Below are 13,551 nucleotides of genomic sequence, written 5' to 3'. Positions count from 1 at the left end.
GCAGCCGCCAGGGGCTCAATACATAGAACAAAAAGAAGGGATGATAATGGACAGCCCTGTCGGGTGCCATTCGAAAGTGGAAATGAATTAGACACCATATGGGGGAATTTGAGGGCTGCAGTGGGGCGTGAATAAAGGCCACGAACCGCAGTTAGAAATGGCCCAGTGAAACCAAAGCAGCTAAGCGTCTCAAATAGAAAGGGCCAGCCCAGGCGATCAAACGCTTTTTCAGCGTCTAAGCTTAATATAAGGGCTTCGCTGGACTGCTGGTTTACTGCATCTATGATGTCCGCCGCACGCCTAGTGTTGTCCCCCCCCCCTGCCGTCCAGGGACAAAGCCCACCTGGTCCGCATGTATTAGGGAAGGCAGCCAGTTACTTAGTCGGGTAGCTAATATTTTGGTGAATAGCCTGAAATCAGAGTTCAATAAGGAGATGGGTCTATAGTTAGCACAATCTAGGGGGTCTTTCCCTGGTTTAGGGATAAGGGTAATATGAGAGTGGGACATAGAAGAGGGTATAGGGGCTCCTTGTAGAAATGAATTAAAGAGAGTGACAAGTCGTGGTGTTGGTTCAGCAGGAAAGGTCCTATAGTAGAGATAGGTGAAGCCGTCAGGCCCAGGGGAGCGCCCCGATGGAAGGGATTTAAGAATCTCTGCGAGTTCCTCTGCAGTGATCAGAGAATTCAGCTCTTCCAGAGCCTCGCTCGGCAGAGAAGGTAGGTTACAACCAGATAAAAATTCCTTAATACGTTGGGAGCGCAACCCTGGGCCTGAGGGTAGAGTAGAGGGCAAGGAGTACAGTTTTGAATAGAAGTCAGTGAAAATATTAGATATTTCCTTTGGGTTGTAAGTAAGGTTGCCCCGTGCGTCCCTAAGGACCTGCGGGGACTGAGCAGCAGAGCGATCATTGAGCATACGAGCGAGAAGGGTGTGAGCCTTGTTCCCCTTCTCGTAAAATCGTTGGCTGGAGTAAAGAAAAAGCCTCTCAACCTTATGGAGGGAGAGGTCTTTCAATTTAGCTTGGGCTGCTGTCAACCGTCGCAGGACCCCCAGGGAGGGGCGATGGGAAAGGAGGCGTTCCAGGGTCTGTATTTCCGCCTTAGTGGTGTCCATGAGTGCACGAGCGTCTTTTTTTTGGCGCGAACTCAAAGCTATACAGTGGCCCCGAACTACCGCCTTGTGGGCTTCCCAGAGGATGACTTCCGAGGACACAGAACCCTCATTAGTGCGGAAGTAGTCAGTAATAGCGGCTTTGATTGAGTCTCTGGTTACTTGGTTCTTTAAAAGGCTCTCATTTAGCCTCCAGTGACAGTGGCGGGTCGGGGAAAGAAGGGAAGCTAACTTAATCATAACTGGACCATGGTCCGACCAAGAAATAGGATCAATGTGGGCGCTACGCAGTAGGCGGACTGTAGGGACATTGCCAAAAAAGTAGTCAATGCGTGAGTGGGTGTTGTGAGGAGAGGAAAAGAATGTGTAGGTTCGCTCCGTAGGGTGGTCCAGCCGCCAAAGGTCGTAGAGTTTGTGCGAACGAATGAGCTTGCGGAACTCAGTAGAGAGTTTTGCTTGCTCGGCTGGCACAGGTCGGCCTGATACCGAATGTCTGTCCATGGCCTCGGAAAAGGAGAGATTAAAGTTGCCTCCTATAATTCTAAGGCCAGGGGGATATTTAGAGAGGCGGGAGAGGACCCTACGGAGGAAGGGTATCTGGGATCTATTGGGGGCATAAATATTACAGAAAAGAACACCTTTACCCTACAGTGTACCCTCCACTATAACAAATCTCCCACCAGGGTCAGAATACGATGAGGAGATCAGTACAGGACAAGAGCGGGAAAACAGGACAGCAACGCCAGCCGTTTTGTTACCTCTGGAGGCCGACACCACAGTTGGGAAAAGAGTGCCTGGCAAAGTGGAAATTTGCTGTATTATCGAAGTGGGTCTCCTGAAGGAAAGCCACATCTGCCCCTAAATTACGCAATTCCCTCAAGGCTAAGCGCCTCTTAGAATTTGAGTTTAGGCCTTTTACGTTCAAGGATACACAATCATTGGGGCTGAGGAAAAGGGTAGGCCACAGCATATAAAAACTCACCGCACCCCAGTAGCCAGGACGGAGACCCGAGTAGGAGGGCCCAATAGAGTCCAGGATGGATCCGATGACGAGAATCCTAGGGAGGAGACACCAGAGAAAACATAGGGGAAAGAACAAGGGGGAGGACAGACACAAGACATAAACAAAAATCACATTTAACAACCACCTAAAGTGGGTTAGGGCACACGGCCCAACATCCTGAGTAACAGTACTCGGACAGGAGCAAGAGCAACTAAGGGGGGAGCACTCCCCAATGAGAGATTTTAAACTAAAAAGTAGGGTTGCATGAACATGGCTCCAGGGAGGGAGGAGACACCAACAGAGCATAACGATAGAAAAAATAAACAGGAGCCACGCGTTTCCCCACAGCTATGTGAGTGAACCATAATATTGGCCTGCTAGGTCCAAAAGCAAATCCTAAGAAATGAAAAAGACATTGGGGACCGGCGTGAGAAATCATCGGCAAGACCCCATTTGCAGAAGGGGACCATCTGAGGCAGGCTGACTCCCCTCTGGACGGGGCTGTGGCGGAGATCCCTCCGAGCGTCCATGTCTCCGCTTCTGACGAACCGACTGCCACACGGGTGGTGGGGACGGAGGTAGGGGAGTGACAGTCCAGTCCGAGATCTTAGGAACTGGTATTTCTAGGGTGTCGCAAAAACCTGGGAGGTCTGACAGGCCACGCAGAACTGCAGAGCGTCCATTTCTCCTAGCTGGCAGAGCAAAGGGGAAGTTCCAGCGGTACGGCACTTCGTGGTCTTTCAGGGTGGTTAGCAGGGGGCGCAGAAGACGCCGTTTTTGCAGAGTGACCCAGGACAAATCAGGGAACAGTTGAACAGGCGCCCCATAAAAGTCAAAGTTGCGAAGCGTACGGGCCTTAGTCATAATGCGCTCTTTTACTGAGTAATCATGTAAGCAACAGATAACGTCTCTGGGGGGTCCTGAAGTGGGTCTCGGCCTAAGGGCCCGGTGAGCTCTGTCGAATTTAATTTTGTGGGACGGTGGTTCGCCCAGGATGGTGTTAAATAAGCCCTCTAGGGTTGAAGCCAGATCATCGTCCTGCGTAGCCTCCGGTAGCCCCCTTACTCTTATGTTACATCTCCTGCCCCTGTTTTCCAAATCTTTAAGATGCCTTTGCATGTCGTCTATGGCGGCAGTTTGAGAGCAAATGGTAGATTGTAATTGGCCAATGTAGGCGCGGGTGGAATCATGTTCATCTTCTAAGGACTGCACTCTTGCCGAAACGTGACGAATGACCTCCAACAGCTCTCTGCGAAAGGCCTCTTTTACCTCCAATATTAATGATTGGAAGTCTCGTTTAGTGGGGAGCTGAGAGATTAGGTCTCGGACATCGTTTTGGGAGTGAGGGCCTATGCAGGAAGTATCAGAGTCAGGGTCTGCGTGTTGTGGCCATGCCGTATCCCCATGAGGGGGCTGCCTGTCAGAGGTAGGAACGACCCCCGTGCCTTCAGAGGCCATGGTGTGCTTTGTAAGGGGAGCTTTGTCAGTGCGACGAGGGTTAGCAGTGGTCGCCATGGTGAACTGGTGCTGGCCCTTTAAGACACCCGGCAAGTATGTTGTGTCGATCCCCACAGTGGCGGATACGTCCCCCTGAGCACAGTCTGTCCGTGTGAGGATGGAGCGGGGAGGAGGCAGGAGTGACAGTAGAGGCCAGGAGCGGAGGGGTTAACCACCCGGGAGCTGCTCCCCCTGTCAGGGGCTGCCGCGTGTCAGGGAGGCAAGATGTCGGCTCGCCACTTGTGGTCTGTGCGGGGGGTATCTGCTTACCGGGTCCATCTGGGAGTGCAGGAGACAGGCGACGGATGGAGGACTGGGGCGGGGGGCAGAGCGGGGTGTCCGGGAGGCTTTCACCCTCACAATACGTCGAGCTGGTCACAGTCCCGGGCTGCCGGATGGGAGCCTGCACCGCGGCGGAATCGCAGCTTCTCGTGAGGTACCGGAGAAGCGTACGCGGGTGGGTTCTGGGACCGGGCTGCTGCAGGGTTGATCGGGTGGTCCTCCTGGATCGTATCCCCATAGATAGGGGCGTTCAGATGTAGCTAGGGCCACTTATGGAGCTGTGAGGAGCGGGAGCTCGTCTAGTGCGCATCTGCTCTCATGGACAACTCGCCACGCCCCCCGAATCAATGATCTTTGGTCATGAAGGAGTTAAGAACCCCCCCCCCCCCCACCCCCACACACACTTTTGCAGTTAATACAATTAATGACTGCAATGTTTGAACCTGATATATATAATATAATATGTGTGTGTGAATAAAGACACCAGGGACAAAACTGTACAGGACAACAGGCGGGGGCCATGGTGAGAATGCAACAATTTTTGGTGCAAGTATTTAAAAATGGAAGAAACACAAGATGACTGTTAATTTTCCTTTGTCTGGGCCTCCATGCAAGATTTCGCCTCGTGGGGTGAAGGTAATTCTGAAAAAGGTCATAAATCAGCCCAGAAGTACACAGGAGGACCTGGTCAATGACCCAAAGAGAGCTGGAACCACAGTCTAAGGGTGCCTTTACACAAACTGATTTATCTGACAGATTTTGAAAGCCAAAGCCAGAAACAGACTATAAACAGAGACACAGTTCATAAAGGAAAGACTGAGATTTCTTTTGTTTTCAAATCCATTCCTGGCTTTGGCTTCAAAAATTTGTCAGATAAATTTCTCTGTCTAAGGCTACAAACCCACTTGGCGGGTCTGCAGCGAGTCCCCTCGCTGCGTAATTGCAACGAGACTCGCTGCAGATCCCGGCCCTATACTTTTAATGGCAGACAAACACGCAGCAGGGATGTACATCCTTGCTGCGAGTTTGTCTGCAGCCCACCCCATTAACCCCCCGGCCTCCGGAGCTGATACTTCACCTGATCCCGGCCCCGGCGGTTCCCGATGTCTTCAGGAAGCCAGAGCGGGGACCAGGTGAAGTATATGCTCCAGCCAGCCGCCCGCAGCCCCTTCAACACCTCCCGCAGCCCCGATCGACCCCCCCCCCCCCCCCACGCAGCACCGATCGCACGCCAACCCCCCCCCCCCCCCCCCGCAGCACCGATCGCTCGCAGGCCCCCCCCCCCCCCCCCCGCAGCACCGATCGCAGGACCCCCCGCAGCACCGATCGCTGCCCCGGCCGCCTGATCTCCCCCCCCCCCCCCCCCCCCCGCAGCACCGATCGCACGCCCCCCCGCAGCACCGATCGCTGGCTGGCTGGAGAATATACTTCACCTGGTCCCCGCTCCGGCTTGCTGAAGACATCGGGAACCGCCGGAGCCGGGATCAGGTGAAGTATCAGCTCCGGCGGGGTTAATGGGGTGGGCTGCAGAAAAACTCGCAGCAGGGATGTACATCCCTGCTGCGTGTTTGTCTGCCATTAAAAGTATAGGGCCGGGATCTGCAGCGAGTCTCGCTGCAAATACGCAGCAAGGGGACTCGCTGCAGACCCGCCAAGTGGGTTTGTAGCCTAAAGGTACCCTTAGGGTCCATTTACACAGAAAGATTTATCTGCCAAAGATTTGAAGCCAAAGCCAGAAACAGACTGTAAACAGAGATCAGGTCCTAAAGGAAAGCCTGAGATTTCAAATCCTTTCCTGGCTTTGGCTTCAAATCCATTTCCAGATAAAGGATCCATTTACACAGAAAGATTATCTGACACATTAAGACTGCCGTTATTTACACACTACGCTGTCATGGATTAAAATCTTGCAAGATACACAGGGTCCCTCTGCTCATACCTGCATATGTCCAGGTCCATTTAAAGTTCACCAATGACCATCAGGATGACCCAAAGGAAGTATGGGAGAAGATCATTTGGTTAGATTAGACCGTGTGAACTTGTGAATATGAGAATTTATGTTTTTGATAAATTAGTGATTGTCAGCTGTCCATAAATTCTTCATTAGCCTGCAAAAATAGGAGACTAGATATGTTCTAGATAGTTATGTATGCGTTATAATTTATTATACTTTTTTTCCCCTATGCAAACATTTTAGCAGTCTGATTTTTGTCCTGAAAAAAAAATCGTGTTCGTACCTCTGGATGTTAAATTTGATTCTCCAAAAGATCACCACTTTGAGAACCCTGCCCCATCACCCAGACGAGATTTTCTTTAAGTACCCAGACATGATTCTCTGTAATAAGTAGTTGTCTCAAAGAGGTTTCACGCTTCTCTCTAATTGTGCTGTACAAGACTTACTCCTCATCTTTCTGGCATCATATTATTTTGACTTTGGGCCATTTTTTTTCTCCAAGAGAGTGCATATGTGTGTGGGAGTGTATGCGTAGGGGTGGCAAGACAGCTGTTCTAGTATAACTACAGTAGTAGAAAAAGTCTGTCTGTGTTATCATTAAATGTGGAGCTAGAATAGTGTAAACGGTTTTTATGAACTAATTTCTCATGCAGTATAAACCTATATCAATAGAATAATTCCTTGAATCAGCTTAGTTTAGCTCTGTGAAATTCTATAATATAGCAGCCTGGTGAATGTTTCTGTAGCACAGCTCAAAAACATTTTTTAGAAGCAATCTGATATAATGTTATGATAACAGAGCTTAACAGAATTGCCTGGCTCATAGTTCAGCCTGATGAAAAGCTTGGATAAAATGGCGCAGCAGCAGAGCTCGGTTTGATTGAAACTTGTTAAAACAAGTCAGCAGAATGTTAACGCTGAATCGAACAGCATCAGGAGTTGATAGAATGTTGAGATACTATCCACTTTGTAAAATGTCACATTAATAAAGCTTAACAGAGCTTTGCAGTAGTAATGTCTGATAAAACGCTTTGATAACCTAACACAGTGAGATAAACCTTCACCAGCTTGTCGTGTTATGTTTCATTCTGTACATATCAATAATGGCCTTGAATTTACAATGCCTATTGGCACATCGTCTGCTTTCTTCTTCACTAGACTGGGCAGATAATTAGAACAGGTGTCGCCCACAGTAGTTGGCCGCCTGAGCCATAGTGAGCTTTTTCTGATCTACGTTGAATGAGTATGCACAGCAGGCTTAGTCCTACCATGCCGCAGAATATAAATGTACCCATGTTAGGAAACATTAACAATGGGCTGAAGTCTGGAGGTCCGTTTTATCTCAAGTTTTCTTTTGCTACCATTCCAGCTCAGACTGAAGCTGGATTGTTCATTGAGATTTGACCTGGGCACCTACGTAGATCTGTTTTTAATCTCTCTGCCCAGTTTCCACAACTAGAAAGTAACTGGTAATATTGTGTTTGCCTAAATAGGACCTGTAGTCAGTATTATCTTATAGCTTTGGGTGCCCTGATCACAAAACTTTTTTATTGTTGCTACACCCACCATTCTTAAGGTACAGGGATTTTACTATTTAGTTGATTACCTGTACTTAAATAGTCATTTAGGCAGGAACTTCATTACAAAGAAGGGCCTGAATATGGGGCTAAGGCAGTATGACTATAGGCTGAAGGGACATGAATTGGGAAGGTGTCATTATGAAAGGCTAGTAGGTTAGGATCTAGGGTGTGAATATAAGTGAGCCTGAGTCAGGCTCAGATGGTGTGAATATGGGGGGTGTTAGGCTAGGTTCACACTACATTTTTCCCATTAGTTTAACATGTACGTTAGAGATAAAAACGTATGCAAAAAACTGCAAAAAATGAATGCAATTGTGTTCCATCCGTTTTTCCATTGACTTCCGTTAAAAAAAAAAAAGTCAAAATAGGTGAGGTTTTGTTTTTTTTACATACACACAAAAAAGTGACTACCTTTTTTTTTGTCCTTTTTAAAAGTAACCAAATAAAAACAAATATGTTGAACAGGTAGGAAAGAGGCAATGTGAACCCAGCCTCAATGTGAAACCAGCCTCAGTCTGATTCATACCTACTTTTTATACTGGCCACAGATCCTCTTTTTAAAGTCTGCATTAAAACAATTTTTCAGTAGGGCTGTGAATGTGTGTCTTCTGTTATCAGGTAGGAGGCACAGACCCATAGCGCCATATGCATCTTCAATAACTTTTGGTCAAGCAATCACCAAAGCCTCTGTCGTTTACCCGACAGCTGAGCATCTCCGAGCTTCTCCGGTTAGACGCTCGGCTGCCCTGGAAAGCTTCGGGGATCTCCGGTGCTGTGTGCTTCACAATGCCTGCACCGGAGACTGGACTGGGGACAGGCGGCTGCCGGGAACGGGTTATAGGTGATTTAACTGTTTTTGTTTTTTCTTTGCTGCAGTCAGGAAGGGGTTAACTGCAGTTAAAGCTCCAGTTACTTAACATCTTCCGACATATAAGTCGTCTTATACGCCCAGTCGCATTATACGCTGGAAAATTAAGAAGTTACTTTGATTCGCATTTTAATGCCAATATTATATATTTTTTTTTTTTGGTCACCAGACAACTCTAAGACCACAACAGGAAAGGGACATTATTTTGCGCTAAAATCCCATGATGGGAATATATCCTTAAACTGGATAGTATGAATGGTCAGTTAATGTGATTGAACTCCATCTGCTAGAAAATGTTTGAGCTGTGTATCATTTTTGTCTTCTAATGTGTTTCCTTCCAGTGCCATTCCAAACATACTGTACATTGCTAGAAACCTGCTTACATGTGGGCCGTGGGCCCTCAGGCAGGATATTATCTTAGGTTAAAGGTACCTTTGTCCGTTCATGCTGTTTTCAAGTTTAGATATTTGGAATGTTTTAAAATATTTAGTATCCACCATTCTTGACTGCTCATTTAGGCTATGTTCCCACAGTGTAAAAATAAGGGCAAATAACGGCCATTGTTGAACAATGGTCGTTGTTCCAAAACGACGGCGGTTAATAATTTTCATGATCATTGGAACAACAGCCGTTATATTCCCTTATTTTTGCATTGTGGGAATATAGCCTTAGTACAAAAGAAAAGAACAAATGCTGATTTTCATAGCAAAAACTCTTGTATCTTTATTGAATATATATATTTTAAAACAATTAATAAAAAGAGAGACAAACCAAACATTAAAAGAACGGTGGCTATCCTGGAGGTGTTCTTAATATAGCACAATCACATAGGCAAGGATCCCTGACCAACAACCCCCCGGACGAAGGCAACGAAACGCGCGTCGGGGTGGTGGCGTCCTGGAGGATAGACACTGTGATTGACCATAAAAGGTATTGAATTGGCTGGATCTCTAGATGTTGTGGGGCAAATAATAGTGGATGAGGGGCGGATAAGTAACTTATTTATTTAAGCGTCGGACTATTTTATGATGTGCATGCACTAGCACTTTATTTTATTACATTATTTATATATTGTCCTACTGCCTGTCATTGAGAATACATCCCCCCTTTACTTTGACGTAGGTTGTTGGTCAGGGATCCTTGCCTATGTGATTGTGCTATATTAAGAACACCTCCAGGATAGCCACCGTTCTTTTAATGTTTGGTTTGTCTCTCTTTTTATTAATTGTTTTAAAATATATATATTCAATAAAGATACAAGCGTTTTTGCTATGAAAATCAGCATTGGTTCTTTTCTTTTGTAGTTTGTGGTAGCTGTAGTAGCAATATAACTGCTGTTTTGCAATACACCTATATTAGTGACAGTTATAGTTTACAGGTGCATAGGTATTGCATATAGACAAAATTGCGAATCGAATATAGCCTTAGTCAGTTTAGTCTTAGGCCAGAGAAAATTATTATATGAGAAGGGGAATGACATCTATAATGTTGATGAAGTGTCTTAATAACTTGAGTATTTCAGCCAAAATTGACAAATCTCTAGGTTCATGTTAGCTTAGGTGCACTCACCTCACAACCCTATCAACTCTGTGTTATACTGCTGCCAGATCAAACACTGTGAAGTTGGAGGTGCAGTATGAAGTGTATCAGCACTTTATAATAATTGTCCTTCCAAGTCGATTTATTTTTATTTTTTATTTTTTCCTGTCCAAAAAACTGTATAAAGCGCTTAAAGGGTTTCAGGACATTATAAATATTCCAATAAAATACCTTAATTTTCTAATTAAAATATTCCACTATTCTAGAGTCAGAGATGCTGCAATACAGCCACGACGAGAATACCAGCCCAAACCTCGTATGAGCTTGGAACTTGCATTACCCAGTGAAAGCAATCAGCATAACGGAGGAATTTCTCTTGCTACAACTCCGAAACCATCAGGTATACCCAAAAATATTGTTATATGTATGATTGTGTTAGTCATCTTTGTCCCACTACACACTGCCCACCACTACTGCAGTTCTTTCTGTCATACCTCTTTATTATTTTTCAGAAAAAGACACAAACATTTATTACTTTATTCATTGCAGGTTAGTGTCCGTGTCTCTTTCCCACTGTGTGCCCACCCCCTGCATTAAGTGGTTGATGCAGGGCTCTGCTCAAATCTTGTGCCGACACCATGTGTTTTTATAGAAGCTGCGGCTTCAGTTTCCACACTCATCTGAATGACAGGCGGCAAGTTAGTACAGTGCCTGTTCTGTGGGCTCAGACGCTGTGTGAACTGCAGCTGCAACTTCAGTAACTCACTGCACCTGCACCACAAATGTATATCACAGCACCTCAAGATTTCAGCCGGGCTCTGCAACAGCAGCAGAGCTCTGTATCTATCTTCAGTATGCTGGAGGGTGGGCATATGGTGGGAAAGCAGTGCCGCAGCTCTAAAAGCTTAGGGCACTTTTTTTTGTGTTAAATACTGAAATAAAGACACATCCTAGTTTCCCGACGGGAGGGGGGGAGAATAGTGACTAATTCATTTTAAAACCAGGAGTGGCACCTACACAGGGAAAATCAGACACATTTCCTGTTACTTGTTTTGAGAAAACATTTTCTGTATCTTGTAGTGGTGCTCCTCTTATACTAATATCTCAGTGATAAACTCTGCTTTGGTTTAGCTGAAACTGATATATTTTTCCCTATTTGAACAACTCAAGCCATGTAACTTTATGCATTGCAAGATTTCCCAACAAAAGCCTACAGTGGATGGTTTTTATAGACCCCCAACATGCAGCAGTGGCCATATATTTAATAGCTGATGAATAGGTGAGGAGGGTCAGACAAGCGTCTAAACATGTATCGAATTTATCAAATCGCATGAGCCACTAAGTATTATTATCTGTAATGCAGGTGCTCCCATGGATCAGCCATGCTGTCGGGCACTCTATGACTTTGATCCAGAAAATGAAGGAGAACTTGGCTTCAAAGAGGGCGACATCATTACTCTCACCAACACAATTGATGAAAATTGGTATGAAGGGATGCTGCATGGCCAGTCAGGCTTCTTCCCCATCAATTATGTTGAGATCCTGGTCCCACTGCCACACTAAGATGTCTGACATTTACAATAATTCAGTTCGTACCACTGCTTTTAAATGCTGCTTACTCCAGATCACAAGTACAAGTGCAGTGGTTTTAAATCTGTTACATTCCATGTTCATTTCAATTAAATTTTTTTTCTTTTTGTTTATGTGTTCTTTCTTCTCTTATGGTGTTCTATTGTATTCTTTTATCAGTCTTGGTGTCCTTTATAATGAATGCAGGAATAAAAAGTACTTTTTGTGGCATCCTTCCTTCCACGATACAGTGCACAAAAATCTTAACAAGCCCATGCGATATAGTGTTATTTTTATGACAAGTTTTTGGTTTACTTTATCATTCCAGAAGGAAATGTTTACAGAGATAAAACTGTGTGGGGATTGTAACAGAAATGTCTAGGATTTTAAGAAATATGTTATAGTCAAAAAGCATGGTATAAGGAAGACCTCCTTTATTAGTTCCAAACAGGACTTGAGCTAAATGGAACCAAAGTGTTTTTTTTTTAATGTAAGTGTTATAGATGATGTGTATGTAAAAATGTGATTATTTTTTTCCTATAGCTTAAATTGGAGAGGATTTACCCCCAACTTTGCACAATGTTTGTTTTCACAATCCATTATATACTATGTATGTTAAGCCTAAATAAAATAAAACAAACTAATATTTCTTTTTATTTAGCAGATTTATGTAAAAGTCAGATAAACAGCCTTTCCCTTTTAAAATATTTCACATAGCATTAGACATGAGTGAATTTACAGTAATAAAGCAAATGGTTTCCTTATCTCTGCAATCTGCTCATTGTCCTGCTGTCTTTTAACTCAGTGCTGCTCTATCCTGCTTCTCCCCGGGTGCTGGGAAAAGCTGGATCCAGTTCTGGGGATCACAGGTCTGGATCTAGCTTTTCCCGGCACCTGGGGAGGAGCAGCACTGAGTTGTAAGGCAGCAGGCTGATGAGCTGACTGCTCAGATAATGAAGAGATTTGCTTCGTTATTACTGTAAACTCACTCATCCCTATATAGCATCTTTTAATAGTCTGTGAACCTGTTGTATAGATATAATGCTGCATTTTTAGAGGTGACAACCGTGAATTGTATCCCTTACCTATATAGATTATCATCATTCTGTTCAATATCTATAGAATTACATTTTGTTAGTAAATTGGAACAAGTGTTTTATTACCTCTGTTAATTCAATGGTGCACAAGTGTTTTTTTTCCCCTAGACTTTAGGGAGTATAGAAAAAGGCCTTCTCTGTAATGAGGCACAATCTGAACCTGAATGGTTGCATTTTCCAGTATCACATAGCATTTGTATCAGTTCCTAATTTGCAACTTTTTCAAAATTTCTGACTTTCACAGTATGGTTTTAACATTGTATCATCTTATGGCATTATATTAACATCACCATTTTCCTCACCAGCAATTCTGTAAGTCTTCACACATTGGCTAGCTCCCCCTTTTCTCCCTACATTTGCTTTATCTGGTGTGAAAAAAAGATCTTTGATTTATGCGATCCAAAAGAAAATAAGGGATTTATATATGTACATTCAAAGCTTTCAAGCCAAGTCTTCTTTGTATTATTATAGGAGATAAACAGCATACTTTAGAATGTACTTTAAGCCTCGCTCCATCTTTTTATTTTATTCCTATAAAATGTGTTTTGTTTTTTTTTTGCTGGCGACATTTTCATTTTCTTTTCATATGTAAGTATACAAATTTACGTAAACCTTAAAGCGACTCCTTACCCACAATCTGACCCCCCCCCCCAAACCACTTGTACCTTCAGATAGCTGCTTCTAATCCAAGATCTGTCCTGGGGTCCGTTCGGCAGGGGATGCAGTTATTGTCCTACTTTTAATCCAGCAGCGCTGTGTCTAACGGCCAGGGCTTACATTTGTATATGCATTAGGCTGGCACCACCTCTCTGTCCTTCCTCCCCACCCTCCTCATCTTTAGGAATGATCCAGAAACATTTACTTCTGTTTGAGCTTTGCACAGGTGTATTAACGATCCAGCCCATGTGCTGGGCTGCCACAGGTGGAGAAATAGGAAGCAATCTGCCTGGAGTATTCCTAATGATGAGGAGGGTGGGGAGGAAGGACAGAGAGGATGTGCCAGCCTAATGCATATACAAATGTAAGCCACGGCCGTTAGACACCGCTCTGT

At 44.8% G+C, this 13,551-nt stretch overlaps 1 protein-coding gene across 2 annotated transcripts in view; it reads left to right on the top strand.

The window, feature by feature from the left end:
• The window catches only part of SH3GL2 (SH3 domain containing GRB2 like 2, endophilin A1), a 90,756-nt gene extending 78,789 nt beyond the window's left edge, over window positions 1–11,967 (top strand). For both annotated transcript variants that reach the window (XM_069962061.1, XM_069962060.1), the window contains exons 8-9: window positions 10,101–10,234; window positions 11,198–11,967. In XM_069962061.1, the coding sequence (XP_069818162.1) occupies window positions 10,101–10,234; window positions 11,198–11,397 (334 nt within the window). In that variant the 3' untranslated portion in view covers window positions 11,398–11,967. The remainder of the gene's footprint in view (window positions 1–10,100; window positions 10,235–11,197) is intronic.
• The last annotated feature ends 1,584 nt before the right edge of the window (window positions 11,968–13,551 follow it).

Source organism: Dendropsophus ebraccatus, chromosome 3 (genome assembly GCF_027789765.1).
Source record: "Dendropsophus ebraccatus isolate aDenEbr1 chromosome 3, aDenEbr1.pat, whole genome shotgun sequence".
NCBI lineage: Eukaryota > Metazoa > Chordata > Amphibia > Anura > Hylidae > Dendropsophus > Dendropsophus ebraccatus.
This window is presented reverse-complemented; position numbering and strand designations above follow the sequence as displayed.